A 23,043-nucleotide genomic window follows, 5' to 3' on the forward strand; every position below is an offset into this window, starting at 1 on the left:
GTTCCTAGACACAGTCAGGACACAGTGCCACCTGTCCAGGTAGATGTGCTCGGCAGGGACACAGCCTGCGGAGTGCAGCATCAGAGCCAGCGCAGCTGAACAGCAGCAGCTCTTGTTGCAGGCCGCAGCGGCGACCCCAGGGGCTGTAGGCAGGAAACAGGTGGTTGACTTCCTGCTCCATGTTGGAGCAACCCAGCCCCAGTCTACGAGGAAAACGGCAGGAATTTGATGAAGTTTAGTTACGGTTAAGTTGGTTTATACTTTGTTATCCCCTTGGGGAACTTTTTCTCTTTTTTGGTCTCTGCATTTCAGCCATCCTAACCAGTGTGCAACCACAGTGCAGCGTTTCGAGCCTAAACTGCTTAGGCTGGAAACATCACTTAAGGTGGAGAATACATTTGAAACGTTTAGAGCGTGATCCAGTGTGTGGGCTCTATTTTGGGGGGCAGTGCGGAGTGGCCAGTGGTTAATCAGACCAACGGTTTTCAAGAAACTAAAAAGCCGACAACGGGTACAACGAGTACATCAGATAAAATGAGTTTTGCACAATGGGTGGGGCATGCGTTTCTGACTTGAATCATGCCCGAGTTGGATGGCCGCTGTTTTTGAGGGGCGCTAGCTAGGTGTGTTTGTGTGAATAATAGTGATGATTTGATTGGCTGATCACCCCATAGCAATGATTTGATTGGCTGAGCAAAGTACATACTCACAGTCACACCTGTATACTACTAGCCTATATTTTACCTACTTTAATTAGAGGACAGCAACCCTGTCCTTTCAGATGTCCTAATACTGCCGGTATTCTATCCTACCTGATAGTTAAAGGGACACTTCACCCTTTTTGCAAAAAAATATATGTTAATGACGTTTAGAAGATTTAGAACACTTTCCTGGGGGTCTTTATGTGTGTAATATGTGGTTTTAGATATTTTAGATTTTAGCAGTGAGCCCGGTGTCTCTGATGTCATGGACACTGGGCTCACTTACTTCCTGGACTACATGTTGTCTCAGTAAGACAGCTCTCCCCCCTATCCACAAGGAGGAGCAGTGCACCAAATAATTATGGGAATTGTAGTCCAGGAAGGTAGTGAGACCTGTGTCCATGACATCAGAGACACTGGGCTCACTGCTAGAATCTAAAATATCTAAAACCACATACTGTATTATACACATAAAGACCCGCAGGAAAGTGTTCTAAATCTTCTAAACGTCATTAACATATATTTTTTAGTGTGTCCTCCCTTTAACCCATTCTGACCGGGCACCCATTTTGGTGTCGGCATCACGTTATGCTTTAGCTATTGAAAAATAGCAGATCTACAAGCTCATATCGCGCCACCGAGTGGCGCGATACGAGCTTGTAGGTCTGCTATTTTTGAAGAAAATCGAAGAACGACTGACATTTTTAGAATCTGATCTCAGGTCAGAATGGGTTCATCAGACCAGTGTGTGTGCGGCGGAAACCTCGTATGAATCTGATCTCAGGTCAGAATGGGTTAATTGAATTCAGATGGTTTTCTATGTCTAGTTGGCCATGCAGAAAAGCATCAGTTCTAACTAAAGCATCTCAGGAACAGGATGTACTGGTGACTGACCACAGGTCTTCTGTCTGGATGTTTGCAGTTCTCTCACCTGACGAACGCATCAGGGCTGTTGAGGTGGTGAAAGAGAGCAGCATCACACACCAAAGAGGAGCGCCGACACACACTCACACATGACTGACCCAGGGGGCCCAGGTGGGCCCTCAGAGAGCCCTCGGGTGGCCAGGACGGAGGAGATGCACTGCAGAAGTTCTGGATGGAAGTATACAGAATGAAAATGTTAAGGGTAAGGGGTTAGTGCTCTGCTTGTCTTATGTACTATAAGCCAGTGGTTCTCAACCTGTGCAATACCCCAGACATGACAGTAAAAGTAAAGTGACAATTTAAAGACTTTTAATGCCCAGAAAATTGTAATAATAATAATCAAAGTACTATAGGCCTACTATAAAATCTGGTCATTAATATAAGAAAGAGGCAACCGTGGACTGTGGAACAGAGTCAAACTGAATGTAATGCTTGCTTGTCAGGGTAATGCTTGCTTGTCAGTTCAAATATGATTATTTTAGGGGGTCACTAGTTCAAATATGATTTTTTTTGGGGGGTGTCACTAGTTCAAATATGATTATTTTGGGGGGTCACTAGTTCAAATATGATTATTTTGGGGGGTCACTAGTTCAAATATGATTTTTTTTGGGGGGTGTCACTAGTTCAAATATGATTATTTTGGGGGGTCACTAGTTCAAATATGATTATTTTTTGGGGTTGCGGCCTGAAAAGGTTGAAAAGCACTGCTGTAAGCCACATCTGGTCGTGAAAGCTCACATTTAATTTAACAATACAGTAAGTGAGGTGGCAAGGTCAAATGCCTGTGAGGGAAAGATTTGGTTGGGAAGCACATTTTAAGCACATTTTAACTACAAGTATTTCATTGACCTAGACGTCTATTATATACCAGGCCCTTTATTTTCGCCAAAATGTTCTCCTCAGAATAGGGACAGTCACAGTATGGTTCACGTCGTGTGTGTGTGTGTGTGTGTGTGTGTGTGTGTGTGTGTGTGTGTGTGTGTGTGTGTGTGTGTGTGTGTGTGTGTGTGTGTGTGTGTGTGTGTGTGTGTGTGTGTGTGTGTGTGTGTGTGTGTGTGTGTGTGTGTGTGTGTGTGTGTGTGTGTGAACATTGAACGTTCAAATTGTTGAGATATTATTATGCTGGTTTAATGTTTTAATGTTACCTGGTAAGTGATGTAGGCGTGAACTCTCTCCAGCATTCCATCACATGTAAACTCTCGAGGGGTGAATGGCTTTACCTGTAAAATTGGTTTCGCAATAATGATAAGTACTGTAGCTAAACCGTTTTTACTGTTTTTGAAAAACAATTCAAAAACATTTAAACAAATAAAACAATGGGACGCTAGGGTAAATGTTGTTAAGCACATGAGTTCTGGTACCTTTGTGTTTAGAATAGCCTTGACAGCCTCCTGCACTTCAGTCTTATTGGTCATATCCACTGTCCACACGTAGGGTTTACCGATGAACTCCTCGGCATAGGGATGCTGCGAGGAGATCTACACACATTTGAACCCATTTTGACCTGATATCAGATTCTAAAAATGTCTTCTACATCCTGACAGTTTTCTGAAAAAGCTATGTTTCTAGGTCAGTCGATTTTTCAAAAATAGCAGACCTACAAGCTCGTATGAGCTTGTAGATCTGCTATTTTTAAATAGCTAAAGCATAACATAATGCTAACACCAAAAGGGGTTCCCGCCCCAAAATAGATTACACTTTTTTTTTTTTTTTAAATACCTGTCTCGTGGTGGGTTTGCCTTTGTAAAAATCACTATTGTCAGCGGATCGCGGTGGATTGAAGTGCGGCTGAAGGAAGACGCAGCCCAGCGCTATGGCTTCTAGGGGGGCTGGGCCCTCATAGGGGAACCCAAGGCCTACAAACACCTGAGGGGGAAGCAATAGAGAGTTACACAACAAGATATAGTTAAATTATAGTGGCCCACTGGCCTCTGGATTTGGATGAGGACACTTGACTTGTTTGGACACACAAGACAAGCGAATATGACTCTGATGAAGGCCGCAAGGTCGAAACGTTAGTCTCTCTTTTTGTATGCTCAGCACCTAAATAAAAGGCTCAAATTGTCCGTGCTGCTCCAGTCTCTTCTCCTTATACAAGCGAATATGTGTTTGTGTTAGGATAGATTGAAAATTACTTTTATACTTGGCGTTAAAATACTTAAACCCCAGCATCTCTATTTTTTTTGGGGGGGGGGGGGGGGGCACATTCACCAAAAATAGCAGATCTGCAAACACACTTGTAGATCGGCTATTTTGGTGAAGAGACTTGTTGTAGTAGACTGAAAAAGAACACACCAACTAAAGAGCAAGTAACATTGATACATTCCAAATTTAATCAAGTATTCTGTTACACTAGCGTCACAGCACCCACTTTGAGAAACCCTGGCCTACAGTATGTACGAATATACGTTCATGTACGTACAGTATATGCATTTTTGTCAAGAAAAACATCAAATCGATGTAAACCCCCATATTCAACAGCTGCAGTGACAACCAGACATCTTCTGGTGCCCCTCTCAGATTCAGATATCATCTGACCTTGGCTCTCTGGAGCAGCTGTAAGAACTGTTCCTGGGTCAGTAGGCCGTGGTTTATCACAGAGCTGGGCAGCATGGCGGGATGTCCTGGAGGCTGGTAGACTGTGGCATGGGTCTCCAACGCCTCGCTGATAACATGCACATATTCAGCCTTACCCTGGTAGACATGCACGCACACACGCAGAGAGAGAGAGAGAGAGAGAGAGAGAGAGAAAGACACAATTAATTGTATTAATAATAATTAATACATAATAATAATAATAATAATAATTTTTGTTCTATTTTTATTCTTAATTGTTATATCATTTATTTGCCCTGAACTTTTCCCATGTTCTTGAGTTGCCAAAGTGCTAATTCACCCTTAAATGGTGTGATTTCTTAAGTGTGCATCACCAGCACTTCCGCTCATTGGCAGATCCTGTCTCATGAGCCCGAAAATGGAAGAATTCAATTTGGGGGAAACTGCTTATTGATTGACCATTGTGGATGCTAAACGCACACCAGTCTTAGTAGTGGTGCCAGCACACGGCAGAAACATCTAAAGAGTCTTAAAAAGAGTGGCCAAACTGATAGCCAAAGTGCCGATTATTTATTAGTATGCAGAGTAGGAACCAACGTTTCGGCAGATGCAACTGCCTTCTTCAGGGTATCGAATGAGGGTATTGATTGGCCATTACCTGCCACATGTAGTCCTGTTTGCCATAGACAACTGCCATGTTCTCCTTCCTGTTGTCTTTACGTTCCAGCTGTTCTTTGTCCATCTCTTCCTTTATCGCGTCCTCACTCACAAATCCCAGGAAAGAATTATCAGGAGTATGGGCTGCAGACAATAGAATACAGAGACAGGTTAGCCATGATTCAGTCCCTGTCCTTCGTATTTCTATTTGTGCATGTACTGTAGTATGGAAGAACCAGGCCATTTTAGATATTTTCCCACAAAATACTGCCAATTCTGTAATGGGAAAGGAAATCCAGACAAACGTTTGTTTTGGTGAACTTCATATTCCCTACTGCACCTGTTCTTCTGTTTTCTCCAAAGAATGAATGACCGCAAACATTTACAGCTCATGCCTCTCCGCCCATTTCCACTCTACCATAGCCTAGACCTAGACAGTATACAGTATCTATTCTCCAGGCCTAGTGGTGAAAATGCAATCTACAAATGTGTTAATTAAAGTGTGTGAATGTCCACGTTCACTGTCAAGTTCTCCCAGTAACATCTATCATCAGCAAGAGGGACCAGCAATTACTGTACTTTATGTTAACCATGACAGTCCTTCTCTATGGACATCTAGACATCTTGTTGGAAACACAGAGTCTGTGATGGAAAACACCTCTGTGGTCACATTCTCTTAAAAACAAGAAGAAAATGGCTTTTGGACAGGTAGCATTGATACCCAGGAGCAAGAACGCTAGCGACTGACAGATATATAGTATATGGGGAAAAAAAGAAAATCTGGAAGTTTCTGTAAGCTTGTGTCAAAAAGGAACGGTGCTCTCGGATCAGTCGCTGATGGAAGTGAGCACCGTAGTTATGGGGTCTTGTGTCTGACTGTTTGGATAGGTGGTTTAAACCTGACAACCCCCCCAACCCCTCTGGCCTCTGACACTATGGAGAAAAGGTGTGAGAGATGAGTATTTATTTAACACATGTACTGGAATGTGTCAGCAAGTGTCTGCGGGTGCACACAAGCGTGCAATATTGTGTGCGAACACTGTTTGTGCATTTGGGAGTATTCATGATGGGTACTGGTGTGTGTGTGTGTGTGTGTGTGTGTGTGTGTGTGTGCGTGTCGGACGGTGTGTGTCGGTGTGTGTGTGTTGCGTACATGCATCAAAGATATTTCTCTTCTCTCCACCTCCGCCGTTCCTCTCCTCTCCTTTCTCATCGTGCTTGTTTAAAAGACCTTGCCAAATAATTCTCCTCTCATATGGCCTTCCTCCGCCGCTGCCTAACGGCCCCATTTGTCCCCACTCGTCTCTAACACCTGTCTACAAGCGCCGCTTAACGCGCCTATCTGTCAGATTAGCAGGCAAGCATAGCGACATGCTGACATGTTGGAGATGGAAACATGCGGTCAATAGGGATTCCGCAGAGAAACACGCAGGAAGGACTTTGTTGTGTCTGTTTCTATGGTCTTGGGTTTCGATTGGCTGTTATGCCCGATTGTCACTCTGTCTGTTTGTTTGTTTGTGTGCCTGCCTTCTCTCTCTTTCAGCTGCAATCCATCACACTCAAAGGATGCTCTTCTTTCCTCTTCAAAACAACTCCAGACTCTTGCAAATGTCTCTCATTCCTCAAGACCTTTCTCATCAAGCTTGCCCTTTTCTTTCTTTCTGTCTGTCTGTCTGTCTGTCTGTCTGTCTGTCTGTCTGTCTGTCTGTCTGTCTGTCTGTCTGTCTGTCTGTCTGTCTGTCTGTCTGTCTGTCTGTCTGTCTGTCTGTCTGTCTGTCTGTCTGTCTGTCTCTGTCTCTGTCTCTGTCTCTGTCTCTGTCTCTGTCTCTCTCTGTCTCTCTCTCTCTCTCTGTCTCTCTCTCTCTCTCTCTCTCTCTCTCTCTCTCTCTCTCTCTCTCTCTCTCTCTCTCTCTCTCTCTCTCTCTCTCTCTCCCCCATCATGGTTGACAGACATCCCTCTCCTCCTCTCCCCCTCAACAGGACAAATAAACAGTGTCTCAGGCTGTGGGATGAAGTTTGCCTCTTAGATCACGCTGCTCCAGCTTGTCTCCGTCTCTCGGCAGGGTGGGAGAGGTGACTGGTAGAGGTGTCAGGATGAAAGCTTTGTCTAGGCACCAAGTTTATTTAACCTCAGCTATTAATCCTCCCACCCTGAGGACACTTTAGAGAGCCGTATGCGAGGGATCATCAGCCCTCGTGATGGTCAGAAAAAAGGCTTTTGTAAGCTATACGTAGGTTGCAGTTGTGTGTGTGTGTGTGTGTGTGTGTGTGTGTGTGTGTGTGTGTGTGTGTGTGTGTGTGTGTGTGTGTGTGTGTGTGTGTGTGTGTGTGTGTGTGTGTGTGTGTGTGTGTGTGTGTGTGTGTGTGTGTGTGTGTGTGTGTGTGTGTGTGTGTGTGTGCGTGTGCGTGCGCGCGCGCTCCGGTCTGTCTGGCACCAAGTGTGTACTGTATGAGTCACCGTACATCGCAGAGTCACCATCAGTTCAGCGCTGCAGTTTCACACAGACACAGGGACACATGCTTGTAGGAAGTACACATTTAAGGTGCATTACATGGCATCATTAGTCACACAAAAATGTATCCCGGCAGTGGCTCAGGAGTAGAGTTACCGGATGGAAACCGCAAGGTTCCCAGTTCAAACCCGGGCTCCCCAAGAGTTAATCATATTCAACGGCTTTTGGCATTCAGAGAGTGTAAAAATGTGTGTGTACAAATCACCAAACCAAATGGACCATAACAGGTCCATTTGGTTCCACTTGTACTCTCTCAGAGTTAAGTTGACATTGATTTTACGATATAAAATAAATAAATAAAAGTTATAATAAATTGAGGTCCCAGATATAAATTGCATTTGGGGGTCATTGGCCATGGGGGTCAGTAGCCTATGCTATCAAACTGGGCATCCTTCAAATTAAAATGATGAGAATCACTGCTAGAGCCCTGCCATATATTAGTTAGAGTTATATTAGAGTTAAAGATCTATAAGGGTCCATTTGGTTACCAACTCTCCATCATTTAGCTGGGGACCACCTGGAACCCCCTCAAGGATCACTGGTGGTCACAAGACCAATGGTTGAGAACCACAGTTCAACATCTATTCTAAGCTTAATTCATTCATGAAAATTGTTCGAGCGCGCGAACTCGGCCCCCAAAATATGGCCCTTGAGGAAAATGAATTGGGGAACCCGGATTTACAGACAGACAGACAGACAGACACAGCTTACGGAACATTGTCATGTACTGTAGAGGCTGCAGGTCCCAGCTGCCCCACAGTGTGTTGTAACCATGGCTTTGTGCATAGCTCCCCAGGTTAAAGGCTGGCTCGGTGCCGAATGAGTCCAGGATTCGGAAACGGCACCTGCATTGAGTTGAAGAATAAAGATTGATAGTGAGAAGCCATCCTACATTGAGTTGAAGAATGCAAATTATTACCAGATATTAACCTCGTTAACTACAACACAACGCAATGTGAGCTTTTTCTGTAGATTGGCTATTGGCTAAGAGATTTGAACTCAAGTTCAATAATATATTACATTTAAAAAAGAGAAAACATGCACTCAGTAGCAGGTATACCCCAGGATATGCATCTGTCAAGATGCCATTTACACCTGAGATGTGTATATGCCATTTTAATTTTTATACAGTGCTGTGTTTTTTTCAGACAGTATACCATAATTATTCCCTGCGTGACACGCGCACGTATAGGCTATAGGCTTGTGCGTGTTCAATGGATGAGATGATTAGCAGAAGGTACTGCTTTTATACACATAAAAGTTCATAATTTCTTCATGGTAGCCTACTGATGACGTAGTGTACCACCAGGTTTACAGACAATCCAGCCATTCATTTTCCAGTTATTTTCGGTCAAAAAGACAAACGGGCAGAATGGAGATGATAACCCCGTCCAAAGGGGTACACATTTGAAAAGTATTGCATTGAAAGTGGTAGTTTTACTGGTAGTGCTGGAAGGCCAATCCCATGGCTCCTTGCAGGTGGGCGAGGCCATGGTAGTCGGTATAAATGAGGTCAAAGGACAGGGGCCTCTGGATTGGACAGTTTCCTCGGCCTGGCGCGGCACCTATCAAGCTGAAGAACCAATCACATCAAAGTAACACATACTTCAGGCCAATGATAGAAGGTTAAGGTCGGTTCACACACAATTGACAAGCATGGGAGACAAACTGGATCTAATACATTAGAGTGAATGAGAGCTGGTTGGACCAGCTTGTGAACAAATATATTTCTGATCGATTGGGACCTTTGTCAGTTAGTCAGTCCAGGAATAAGACATATTACAACTACAAGTTGGATTGGATTTGGTTGTCAGACTATCATTGATCGTCAGCCTCACAATACTTTGGCGCATTCAGAAACATACTTTGTGCACGTTCAGAAACATCCATTCCATTGTTCACTTTAAGATACCTTAATAAAATTATACATTATGCACTGCACATAACAAAGCAACAGAGCGGAAACAATGTGTGACATGTCTTTTATTTTCCTCGGCCGATACTTTTACAATGTTTTTGCCATGTTTATAAACAAACTCCCTTCTCAACAGAGCATTTGGAAATGGTCAGTGATAGTGTCATTTCAAATATATATAAATATAAATGTGCAGGAGGCCCGATTCGTCAATCTTTCCAGATGGTCAGAAAGAAAAACATTGAACTCTGCTCCGTTTATAATTCCATGAAAAACCAGTTCGCGGAATTATGATTAATGATATGCTAATAAGAATGCTACCTGTGGAGGTGCTGTAGCGATGTGCTGATGGTCAGATTATGACCCAGGATGGTCAGACAGGCTCCAAGGTCAGCCCACTGGACCAGCTCTCCCAGAGGGCCCCCCCTGTCCACCATGGCCCCGAAGCGCTGCCCTGCAGCCAACACCCCAGGGTAGAGCAGCACCTACAGCGCAGAGGGTGGAGGAGACCCAGTGGGGAGGGGGTTACAAAGCTGGGATTGTACACTCTGAGACCCAAAATGTCTCTTAAATCACGACAGTTTTCTGAAAAACTATATCAGTGGTTCTCAAACTATTTAATGTCAAGGACCCCCAGAATGATCTGTATTTGGCCGCGGACCCCCATCTGAAAATATGTTTTGAGTTACACGTTCGGTGTGAAAGAATATATATTCAAATATGTGCGCACACTATACATTTGACTAATACTATATGTTTTGTTTCACTGATCCTCTGCTTCAATATCCACAGTTGAATCAGTCGGACTCCAGATATCAGCACCTTCAACTGAGGTGGGGTGGTCTTGCTCCTATTTGGACTCACCTTCAACTGAGGTGGGGTGGTCTTGCTCCTGTTTGGACTCACCTTCAACTGAGGTGGGGTGGTCTTGCTCCTGTTTGGACTCACCTTCAACTGAGGTGGAGTGGTCTTGCTCCTGTTTGGACTCACCTTCAACTGAGGTGGTGTGGTCTTGCTCCTGTTTGGACTCACCTTCAACTGAGGTGGGGTGGTCTTGCTCCTGTTTGGACTCACCTTCAACTGAGGTGGGGTGGTCTTGCTCCTGTTTGGACTCACCTTCAACTGAGGTGGGGTGGTGTTGCTCCTCATGTCCAAGGCGGCCCGCGTCCACTGCTCTGACATCCTCTCCACTCTGGAACGGATGAACCTCACTGCGGGACCATTGTTGTTGCTGATCGCCTCGTACAAGGAGCGGACACTGGTCCGTATCTCGGCCTGGGATACAGAAGTGAGATACTTGAGGTGAAGACATACATTTGATACTGTACAGTGTACACAACATAAATGCAATAATTTGATACCCACGCACACTATTAACATTTAAAAAGATCAGCCTGTTATACCTTTTGTGCATGTGAGGGCAGGTTCTGGCGCCATGGCAGTGCCAAATGGTTTGTTCCCGGACGAGGGGGACAGAAGTCTTCTGTTTGACTGAGGTAGGCCAGTATGGAACAGGTGCTACCATCCACCCCATAAAAAGAGTAGCAGGGGTCTGACTGCCAGTGGGACTGCAGGAACTGCATGGCAGCAGGCCAACAATGGAGAGGGAGGGAAATGGGGTTATAAAGAAATAATAGAAGGAGGCATATCCCAAAGTATAAGAGGCAAGTCTTCTTATTTTAACCACTTAAACCTTATTTGCTTTATTGTACGATGAATAGTTTAAATAGCCGACCTACAAGCTCATGTGACGTGTTAAAATGTTAAAACTGTTGTCTAATGACATGGCCAAAATAGGGAAAGTGGTTAAATTGGAAATAGATCCTTGTCATTTGATAACTATATGATTTTGTGCCAAAGGTTCCAAAATTATTAATGCAGTCATCATTATTATAAAAATATTTAGCATTGTCAAATTTATATAAACTACAGTAGTCTCTTGTCATGCATGGGGTTACTGTCAAAGTATTCTTTCTTTTTTCTTGCTACTGCCAACATGGAGAATGGGGTTTAATTACTTCATGGTGCTTTCAGCTTTGCAACACGCTGGGAGTAGAAATGGGAGGGATAGCATGTTCCTCCACACATATACATATGTTATGCCCCCACCCCGTGAAACTCAGGTGAAAATATGTTTATGCTGACTCCATGTGTATCGGAGGAGACGTGGTTGTCTACTAAAATGGTTCTCAACCTTTTCAGGCCGCGAGTCACAAACCCCCAAAAGAATCCTATTTGAACTGGGGACCCTCCACCCTGACAAGCACTTGGAATTTTAGGAGGTGAGGCATTACATTTGGTTTGACTCTGTTTGATAAATATTGTGAAAATAGCAAGCCTGCAATGCCTTGCAACATGAGGCGTTGTGAGCTTGTAGATCAGCTATTTTCTCAATTTATGCCTCTTTCTTATATTATTTGACAATCTGGCCAATGTGTTAATAATAATATTGTGTGTTGATTACTTTTGATACAGTGAAGGTCCCTATACACTGCTGCGTTTTTCTGATTTTTAGCAGCGTTTTTCCGTCGGTTTTACGAAAAATGCGTCCAGTCTGCAAGGACCTTAATGGTCTTTTGTTAAGAATTAAAAAGGTCTTAAAGGTACTGAAATTGTCACTTAACCCTCTAAGACCCGCATTAATTTCTACTTGCAAAAAAACCATGTGGGTCCCGACCCACAGGTTGAGAAGCGCTGGTATACTACAGCCACCTTAACCCATTTTGGGCGGGAACCCCTTTTGGTGTTAGCATTATGTTATGCTTTAGCTATTGAAAAATAGCAGATCTACAAGCTCGTAGCGCGCCACCGAGTGGCGCGCTACGAGCTTGTAGGTCTGCTATTTTTGAAAAAATCGTGAAAATGTGGCACAAATCCTGACAGAATTTAGAAGACATTTTATAAATGGGTTAAGACCAGCAGTAGGGGTTGACAGTGACAGGCCACTATAAACATGGAGAGGAATTGGCACTGACTGAATTGGGGAGAAAATGTAAAAAAAGATCAAAATGTTTTCTTCTTTCTTTCTTCTTTTTTTTTAAGACTGGTGCTTTGTTTATTATACATTTACAAATATTCACATCTGTGAGCGTTCCAGTGCAACCACAGAAGCCTTCTGTGGTTCCTGTTATTCAATCGAGTTCTCAGCTCAGATATATTATTCCTATTTGGGCATTACTCTTGTGCCTAAAAATAAAACATAATCAAAGTACAATATATATATATATATTTTTTTTTGATATTTTTTTGCGGCTTACGCCTTTAATTGGTTTTTTGAAGGGACAGACAGTAGGCTGACAGGAAACGGGAGAGAGATGGGGGATGACATGCAGTAAAGGCCGTGTCGGGCTCGGGAGTCGAACCCGCGGCACATTGCGACTGGATTACCAGTCGGGTGCCCAGACCGTTACGCCACCGCCTGGGCCACAAAGTACAATATTAAAGAAATATAGTGTATAAAAGTGCAGACTTGAGTTCTGTAGAGTTGATTTCTTCACTTAGTGGATCCAATGTACAACACCTTTGCATGTACAGTATGCAGTACCTATATCAATGTGTTTTTTATTTATTTCTTATTTTTTTTTACTTTTTGTACCCAAGTCACAAGGTTGGGCAAGTCAAAATCTGAAGTCACACCTGTATTCATAGTGAAAATGGCAGATCTAGAAGCACAGTATACACATACAGACTCGCGATACGTCTTGAGCTTATAGATAGGCTATTTTTGACACTATTATGATTACACTAACAATAATAATACATTATGCCTATAATGACATGCCTAAAATAGGGATGCCAGGTTGAAAGTGGTTAATATGTTTTCAGAGTATTTAATTTGCCACATATTGGGGAAAATGAGTGAAGCCTGGCTTCAGCCCCTGAATCTCTAAACCGTAAAAAAAAAACTAAAAAAAAATGGTTTTGGTTTCATTTTACACTCTTCAGAGTTAAATATATAGTAAGTGTCCATTTGGTTGCCAACTCTCGGGGACCACCTGGAACCCTAAGGACCACTGGTGGTCCCTGGACCACTGGTTGAAAACCACTGATATAGGTAGTTATTATACTGTACAGTGTACAGTATGTATGTACATTTTCACTTTCTCACCTCCACCTTCTCAGCGCAGACAGGATATGCACGATCCATTGGCACCTCACACTCCTCATCATGGGGGCCTTCTGCGATATCAACCATCACAAAAAAAATAAAAAACATATTTTACGTGGGCATTTTGAATGCATAATTATTCCACGAATACCTGGACTTTGCTAACAACAAGCACATTGTGAAGTTAGCCCAATGCAGGTAATGAACAACATTGGATAATAACAGCAATATATAATCTCTTGGCTGAGAGTGCTGTGAATAGCAGCCATGTATAGTGTTGCCATGCATAAAGGAAGCCCGAGACTAAAGGTACTGTGTTCTCAGAGGCCCCTTCCAGTAAGCCCCCCCACCCTCTCCAGCCAATGTCAATCAACTGGAATGAACTTACACACACACACACACACACACACACACACACACACACACAAACACACACCTGACCCACCTGCCTCCTACCAAACATTCTCCTTTACAATGCTAGCTGTTGCCAAAACACACAGTTCTTAACTGTGTAAAACAACCTAGTAAAAGTGAGAGAGGGGGGAGAGAGAGAGAGCGAGAGGGAGAGCAAAGACAAGAGAACTCGTATTAACAGCCAAGGTGCGAAGGCCTTAACACTGTGATATGCTGTAGACTAGAGAGACTTAGAGAGTGAGGTGGGGGGGGAGCACTTCGTTTGAGAAAACAGGGGAACGAGTCGACAAGCTGGTGAAAGGACTCCTGGGTAATTCAATCGTGGTTTATGGGTGTGAGGTAATGTGAGGGAAACAGGGTGAGGGGTGCTCACGGGGAAGGAGTGTGCGCGAGCTTGTGTGTGTGTGTGTGTGTGTGTGCGCGCTCGTGCGCAGGTGAGTGCTTGCGCTTCTGTGTATGAGGGAGTCTGTGTATATTTAGGAGTGCTTTCAGATTTCGAAAATGTGTGCCACGATTGTCAGCTCAATCGCAAGAACGGGTGTCTGTGGCCCCTGCTTCATGAATTCCCTTATTCAGTGTATAGTGTACACTCCCAAAACTGTCTCTCTCTGCCTCTCTCTGCCTTCCTCAGCACTTCCTCTTGTCCTCCCCTCCCCTCGGGTGTCAACCCGCCCCCACCCTCGCGTGCCAGCCAGGGTGTGTAACCCCATCTGACACCTCTCTGGAGGGCCGTTGCAGGGACATAAAGTTTTTCCTCCCCGTGGTCAGTCGAGCCACGTCAGCTCCGTGGGACCTGTTAAACCCCCCCTGTATTCTAGGACTCATCCCCCAGAACCACCTGCACTTGCTGGCCTTCAACCCCTCCGTTCACACCCTCCATCATCACAGCTTGTTAATTTCTCTGTGTGGTTAACCTCTAGTCTAGTGTGACCATGAACCATAGATTTGACTTAGGGAGTATAATATCACACCCAACCACCACAGATGGCCTGGTAATGAACTTGGCAATCAGTAGGGAGGGGGAAGGGATTTGGTTCCGTGCTTGCCAAAATGCTAAATTAATGCTAAAGTATTAACCACTTAAGCCCTTTATCAAAAAGTAGAATGGCGATCTACAAGTTAATGCATCGCGATTTTGGGGGAGATTCTTTTTGGTGCCTATAGAGCACCGAAGTCTGACATGTATCACATGACGAGTGACGTCAGGACTTCGGCGCTCTATAACGGCATGCCCAGAATATAAAGGGATACTAGGTTGAGAGTGGTTCATTCAGACCTCTCTGTCAAGGGTCAGGGGTGGGGGCAGTTTGACATGGGGTCCAGTTTTATTTAAGTTTAATATATAGCTGTTGTTGTATAGCTGTTATACAAAAAAACGTTCTGGCCTTCACTCCCTTCAGCCCATACATCCAAACAGAAAAGTCCTTTCTGATTGCATTAAACAACGTTAAACTCACTTTGCCATGCACTCGATTTGCCACTCACTTTATGCATGAGCATACCCTCTATACATTTTGTCATCAGATTTTCATATGGCTGAACATCTTTGCACTTTTTAAGGGGACTGTAAGGGGTTGTCTGTTAATTAAGTGGTTGTCTCAGAAAGTGCGTTCTGGTCTTATACCTGCTTGTGTTCCAGGTTCATCGTGTGTTGGTTCTGGTGTTTGAGACTGAGGATGAAGACGGTGGAGCTGTTCCAGTTTCTCGGACATTCTCCTCAGCTCCCTCTCTACTGATCGCACTATGCCTCGGTGGTCCTGTCTGAGACTGGTGTGATGCACACGCACGAGCGCACACACACACACACGCACGTAGGCACACACACACACAAAGAATATTTATTTCAACCACTTAAACCCCACCATCCGTACCGTGGGCAAAGCTTTTGCCGAAAATAGCGTATCGACAAGCTCAATACGCGGACGTATGAGAATGTACCATTATGACATTAATTTGCCATGACACATAGATTACAGTCAGTTATTGTATACTACTATACTCAATCAAGTGGATAGAAGTTCTTGTTTTTCACATGCCATAAGTGTGTGTGTGTCTGCCTGAGTGTGTGTGCGTGCCTGCGTGTGCGTGCATTGCGCCTATACTGTACCTCTGCAGTATTAGACTGATGTCATGTCCAGCAGGCTGTGCAGCGTCTCTCTGCCTGGTCAGCCTCTGTACCTGAGAGCTCAGAGCCTCCAGCCTCATGGACACCCGCTGCACGCTGCGGCCTCGTTGACCTGCAGCTGTGCAGTATAGGACACAATCACCACAAAGGTAATGGAAACAACAGCTTTTATCTCTTCCTGGAAAGTTATAGCATTCTGAAATAAAACACTTTATTTATAAAAATAATAATAATAAAAATGTAAAGAACTGTTTGACATTTTGTTTGAAATACCAAACCAATGATGTCACTGGTAGGCAGGTTTCTTTCATTCTTTTTTAACACTATTTGTATTTTCCATGTTTAACAGACGGTATATTATTCTGTATTATATATGATATGATATACTGTTATTCTGTATTATATATGATATGATATACTGTATTATTTCCCCAATTTCTGAATGAATATTTCTCCTCTTGTCTCTTAAATGAACCTGATTGATTAATACAATTAATCATTTAAAAAAGGAAACAAAGAAAGAATGTCCTAGTAATGCATAATGACAAGGTAAAATCTGTATAATTTGAAATAGTTGCACGCACGCACACACACACACACACACACACACACACACACACACACACACACACACACACACACACACACACACACACACACACACACACACACACATAGACTTATGGCAAGTGAAAAACAAGAACTTCTATCCACTTGATTTTGTATACAATAACTGACTGTAATCTATGTGTCATTGCAAATTAATGTCATAATGCCATATGGTACATTCTCATATTATATGTCCTTTCATACTGTTTCAGATTCTGCTGCACAATACCACACGCTACACTGTATTATGTCACTGCAAGTCCTTTAGTCTGAGAGCAAATGTTGTTCCCATATCATCAAGGCAGGCTTATGTAATGTAATGCTATTTATTTAGGTTGCTGATATAAGTAAAAACCTTGATTATGGTTATGGTGTGTTTTCCATATTATATTCATGGAGTAATGACATCCAATCATTTTTACAGGCTTAACATTTCCAGAAAGGACTATTTTAGGACAGATAAAGACAGTAATGACTTATAACTTCTGACAAGCAAATATTGTTGGAAGGGTAACTGGAGCTTTGCGAGTAATTACAGTCGTCTCGCATTGCTTTGCGGTCTGAGAGGGCCCCCCCCCATATGCACACAAACATGCACACACGTCACGTACGCGCACACATGCACATTAATGTTTATACAGATGCCTTGAAGGGTACGCGTAGCCCTCAGCTCAACTTGATGACGTCATGGCCTGCTGGTTGCTCAGGGGTGCCCAAAAGGTAGATCATGATCTACCAGTAGATCACAAAGGCTGTGCAGGTAGATCACATTTTTTAATTAAAAAAGCATATGCCACTTAAATTAAGGTGGCTTGATTTATTTACATAAAAAGAGCATGTGAGCTCAAACCCACAATTCAAGATTTTAGTTTTAAGAGTGTCTATTTCAAACAATGTGTTTTTTGACTTGGGGGGGGGGGGGGGGTGTCATATTTTGACAGCAGAAACTGCCTGTCATAATTTCACCCCCTCCCTATCTAAGTATTGGACAGTATTAGGATGTTGATATTCATTTTGTATCCATCTTTAGGGCCCCAAATCACACATTAGAAAGCACTAGAAACTGCCTGTCATAATTTCACCCCCTCCCTATTCCAAAGCCCCCCCAGGTACATTAGATTTTTAAACTATTTTCAGCAATGGTATATATCTTTTTTCGGTGGGTAGGTCTTGTTGAGCTCGTCATTTTGAAAGTAGATCTCACGTAAAAAATGCATGTGTGGTCACCTCTGCTCTATAGTCTATACAGTGTTGCTTTGAGGTCACGTTTCAGCACACGTTCTCTTCCCCATCGTTGCCCTGTCATGTTATTCACACATGATGCGTCCTGTACGCCACTCATGTTCTTGCATTTGTTGTGCACAATTGTTCATTCTTGCATTAAGAGAAAGAAATATCAATTTATCTTGTATTTTTAACTGAATAGCTTATCCCAGATTATCTGCAATATAGTTTATCCCATATTGCAGATAATCTGCAATATGGGATGGAAATGTGTAACGCATGCACTTACGCATGCACGACACACACACACGCACACGCAGGAGCGTGCGACATTACCACAAAAACTGTGTTAATGTCACTTGTCTGCTTGCTCAGGGTGTGTGTCAGCACTGAGCAGCTAGGGTGCTTTGTGTGTGTGTGTGTGTGTGTGTGTGTGTGTGTGTGTGTGTGTCGCACGCGCGCGCACACACACACACACACACACACACACACACGTGCATATGGTTGCGCGAGCATGTACGTGTTTGTGGCCTCATCGGTCCTATAGGTGTTTTAATGTGTTATCTTAAACACACTGATGCTAGGCCACCATAGATATACAATATTTAATCACATCATTGAAGTACTCTTTAGCATTTGTGTTTTTTTTTAGGCCTCTGGTAGTTTTGCTTATGTGAGAATTTGCCACAGGGACATACATGAAATGAAGAAACAACTGACAGTTTTGTTTAAGTGGTGCTGGATGAGGCCTTTGATTTTTTCATTTTATGTGCTTAACATTTGGCAGTAAATTTGAACCAGGGCGATCTGTGTGGGTGAACACAGCTTTAAATGTGAACCAGGGCGATCTGTGTGGGTGAACACAGCTTTAAATGTGAACCAGGGCGATCTGTGTGGGTGAACACAGCTTTAAATGTGAACCAGGGCGATCTGTGTGGGTGAACACAGCTTTCCTGGGTTGGGTTTATTTTCCGACATGACCTCAGGACTGGGTGGTTGTTTGTACACAACCCGTGGTGGGTCCCTGAAAGTGCAGAACAATTGTGGGTCTGTGGCTGAGATGCACCGGTGGTTTTGATTGTCTATTCAAACTATTTTCCTTGTATTGAGGATCCAATGGGTGGAATTGTTTATGTTACAAGCTTTCCTCCTGGGTTCTATTCTGAAACTGTTCTCATGCCTGGCTAACCACTGTATCTGAATCTTTCACAGAGTTGTCCATTTGTTTGTGAAACATCACTTTGTCCTGCTAATCCGTTCAATCCCATTGTATACAGACACTATTTTGGAAAATATCTTTGTGCCATGATCAGCTTTTGTCAGTTTATTGTTTATTGTTGTAATTGATTACCTATTAATTAATATAATGGGTCCCTCAAATTGTCAAATGACACACGCTGCCGAGTATGCAATGAGTTGTTCATTACTATTCTGATGTATGAATTATAATAACACATGATCTACTATGTCCTAGAGGTATAAGTATAGGTATAAGATGATACAAATTCCAAATGATGTATAGGCCTACTAGCCTTCTCTCATACCAACAATACTCATTGGGGGCATGCATATAAATAAGATCCATCGGGTATTAATAACTCAAAACTAAAACATTTCACAATATTTTCCAGAGTTTTCTGGGTCTGCTTTGTTGTTTGTTGTTTATTTTATCCATTGCCTGACAATGGCATGTGCAGCAAAAGTTCCATGACAGCCATGGCGCCGGAATATGCTAATTCATACATATTTACGAATTAATCCTCTGCAGGAGGTATGTTGACAATAATCCTCTCGTTGTAACCTTGGAGGAAGGCGCTCTACCCAAACGACCCCATCAACTGCCCCCTCAAATGCACCCCTTTAGGAAAACAGTTTGGCTAGACAAGTGATTTGAACATGCCGTATCTTGGCCACAAACCCACATACAATGATACAACTGTCAATTTGTTCAAGGACCCACCACGAGTTGTGTACAAACCTCCACCCAGCCATGGGCAGACAGCTGTCAGATCAGGTCTAGCCTCCCTAAAGGCACAATACATTTCTGGTAAACATAATAAAAACGATGGAAACTCTTCTGGTATTTTTAGATTCCCACAGTGAAGTGCTCAGCGCTGTATCAGCATGACCTAAAGACATTTTTGTCTTTTTTTTTTGGGATCAACATTATGATCTTGTGTAGCGATGCATGTCTATATGCATATAAGGAAGAAACCTTCTAGTTTGACCCTACAAAGACCCAGTTTCAGTTTCCACAATGCCGACGGAAATGGCGTGCGTGGGTGTGCACTCCATGATATATTGGTATTAAATGTTGTTTTTGTGAATTGTTCATGTATGTACTGTAGTCCTGCCTTGTTCTTCAGGTGCTCTTCCAGCAGGCTGATTGCTGCTCATCTCAGGAGGGACCCAGAGACTCTGCAACAGGAGGCTGAGAACTGACACACATAGACACAGCAGCAGGCAACCACTGGAGGGGGCACAACACACACGTATGCACTCATGCATGCACAAGCGCATACATGTGCACATTCAGGCACACACAGAGGTGGCAGGCCCATGCGCACACACACACACACACACACACACACACATACACACAGTCAGGGACACCAACTTTGCAACATACGATTCACAATTTTGGCACATATGACAGCTATTTCAACTTTCAGTGTAAAACAAGTACAATATTATCACAGTAAGTGACATGAACACTGATCAACAAATGACAAGATAACATTTAAATAACGTGCAAAGAAATCAATTACATTTCTCGGATCAGCATTGAAATTCTTAAAACTACGTGTTCATCCTCCAGACCTCCACATCATCTAGTCAGTTTTGCATTTCATAAAAGCAAATTTTCAGTTTTTTGTGTCTATTTTTCTTTTAAATGCACATGCTTTGGCACATTTATGATAATGATTATGGTCATGGACAATTGTCTGCTGTTTCGTACATTATCCGTTTCTTGTGTCATATATATTGATCAAAATGTACTATACTTGTTCTCTGCTGAATAGTCTTACCCCCAAAATAATCGAGGCATTAGTTCTTTGACAGATATTGGACAGGATGTGTTGCCAGTTTATTTCTTGGCTACTGCATGTTGTCATTGTATTTTTCAACAGCAGTCACTCACTTGTGTCAATTAGAAAAAACTTGCATGCTTTCAGTTTGCGTACCACTATTTTCACCCCCCTTTCAAAAAGTGAAAGAAGCTATAATCGCACTGAAACGTCATAAATCATAGATGTATTATAGACAACTGATCATGATTGATGTCCTATGCTGGACAATCAATCATTGTCATCAACACCATAGTCATTGTTTAGATTGAGAAATACAGAATACTCTGTTACAACATGGCCAAGCAACTTGTTTGTAAATAATGACACAATAACTTGTCTTTCTGATGGCAATTGCATGTTGATGATGATGAATATTTACTCTTGGGTGAAAAACTAGATTTTGAGCAAGTTGTGGTGTTTTGTAAGTAATCCATTGTGTGGTTGTGTTTGTACGAATTGTTTTGAGAAATACACTTGCTGTTTAGCAAATGTTGAGGATGATTTGAGAAATGTACCAAAGCAATTGAGAAGTTTTAAAGTAACTAGGATACCAGCTAAACATTACATATTTGAACAATCAGCCAACATGCATCTGCATAGTATAACAAGCATGATGTCCCTAATCAACTGGTTTGATTTCTAAAGGTTTCTGCAAAATGTCAGGAACACGCACGCACACATGCACGCACGCACGCACGCACGCATGCACGCATGCACGCACGCAAGCACGATCCTCACTCACTCAGTAAGTAATCTGCTTGAATACAACAACAAACAACCAGCATAAGGGACAAAATCTAATTCCTGTAAATTCCATTTGTTTTATATATCCCTGATGTTCAAAAGACCTTTGAAAGCCAAAGTCAGGCTATTTTTAACGAACCGCTGAAAATACAGAAACTGCACAATGGAATAAACAACTGCGGCTCAATGGTATTGTCTAATACATTACAGCCAAACAGCCAACCCTCCTCTGAACGTCCGAACTGCCTAGTGTGGTACAGACTCAAAACACCAAACAATGAATTTGAGTGAATAAAATAAAAATCCCCTCATAAACACACTCTGCTTTGCGTCAAGTGCATTGAGAGAAGGGAGACAAAATTCTTCCATGACCTCAAATTACGACCTCAGCGTGTCAAAATAAACATCTGAAGAGTGATGTGCCATTGTGGCGTGCGTTCATTTGATTCGCTGGTCCAATGGGCTCCCAGCTCTAGTTTTACTGGGGCAGAGAGAGCAATGTAGAAGCGTTTCATCAGGCCAGTCAACCCAGAAACCATGGTCCAAAGAAACATGGGGAATCCAAGCTAAACACATGCTAATACGCATGCATAATATATGCGTGTGCAAAACTGCATGTGTGCAGAATAGTATGAACACACACACACAATTTCAAGGTTGTCCAACTCCCTATAAAACATTTATTCAGCTCTATACCCTTCAATTCTCTTGCTAAAAGATGTGGTTAACTTCATTGTGGCACACAACGTCAGATAAAAGAACTTTGCGTTGGGTTGTTCATAATATATGAGGAAATAAAATGGTTGTGAGCTGCTCAGGGAGACATTTTTATAAAGATTTACATGAAAAGTCGTAGTTGATATACTGTAGATGATGTCATGTAATTTTTTATAAATTCCTTCCTGTTCCTTGTTTTATATCTTTGTGAGATTTTTTGTTTTATTAACTGCGCTCTGTAATGTTTCATATGATCAAAGCAGTTTTTTAGCCTTTCGGTGCAAGTCCAAGTCAAGTCTCAAGTCATTCAAGACAAGTCAAGCAAATGCTTTTTGTGACTCAGCTATAAGTCTGACTTGAGTTTTCTCAAGACTACAATTTACCCCATAATCCAATGTCCATACGCGCAAAGATTGCACTGTTCTTATAATAAGATGTTACTGCACTTCCTCACATGGTATGGCCCTGTGGTAAAGGGCCATAAAGCACAGCGAAAAACAATGTATTTTGCTCTCTGTTAGCACTGCAATAACAAGCAGATTATCCATCAGAGCAGAGATAGGAATAAGGTGATGTCACATGCACCAAGTATGTAAGTAAATGAATGAAACAAGATGCAGGAGTATACTCTGTTTTTTAACTTCCTGTCCTCACTTTCCCCAATTCAGGATTTGAGGCCTGAGTCTTACCTGCGCAGCCGCAGTCCAACACGCATGGCCTCAGGCTGTCAAGAGATGAACACTGCAGATATCTGTAAGTACAACA

General features: G+C 42.7%; 1 protein-coding gene across 1 annotated transcript; it reads right to left on the minus strand.

Moving 5' to 3' along the window:
• Positions 1-4: 4 nt before the first annotated feature.
• Positions 5-22,993, minus strand: LOC310874711 (alpha-1,6-mannosylglycoprotein 6-beta-N-acetylglucosaminyltransferase B-like; the record flags this gene model as incomplete). The annotated part of the gene is made up of 17 exons (XM_083787575.1): positions 5-203; positions 1,633-1,793; positions 2,771-2,845; positions 2,987-3,103; positions 3,345-3,491; positions 4,164-4,319; positions 4,840-4,982; positions 8,063-8,196; positions 8,793-8,924; positions 9,588-9,751; positions 10,383-10,541; positions 10,670-10,843; positions 13,375-13,445; positions 15,413-15,555; positions 15,896-16,031; positions 20,101-20,216; positions 22,968-22,993. 17 exons carry the CDS (start codon positions 22,991-22,993, stop codon positions 5-7), a joined length of 2,253 nt encoding a protein of 750 aa, XP_083643701.1.
• Positions 22,994-23,043: the final 50 nt, after the last annotated feature.

This window comes from Protomyctophum parallelum (genome assembly GCF_964188405.1).
Source record: "Protomyctophum parallelum genome assembly, chromosome: 17".
Classification (NCBI taxonomy): Eukaryota; Metazoa; Chordata; class Actinopteri; order Myctophiformes; family Myctophidae; genus Protomyctophum; species Protomyctophum parallelum.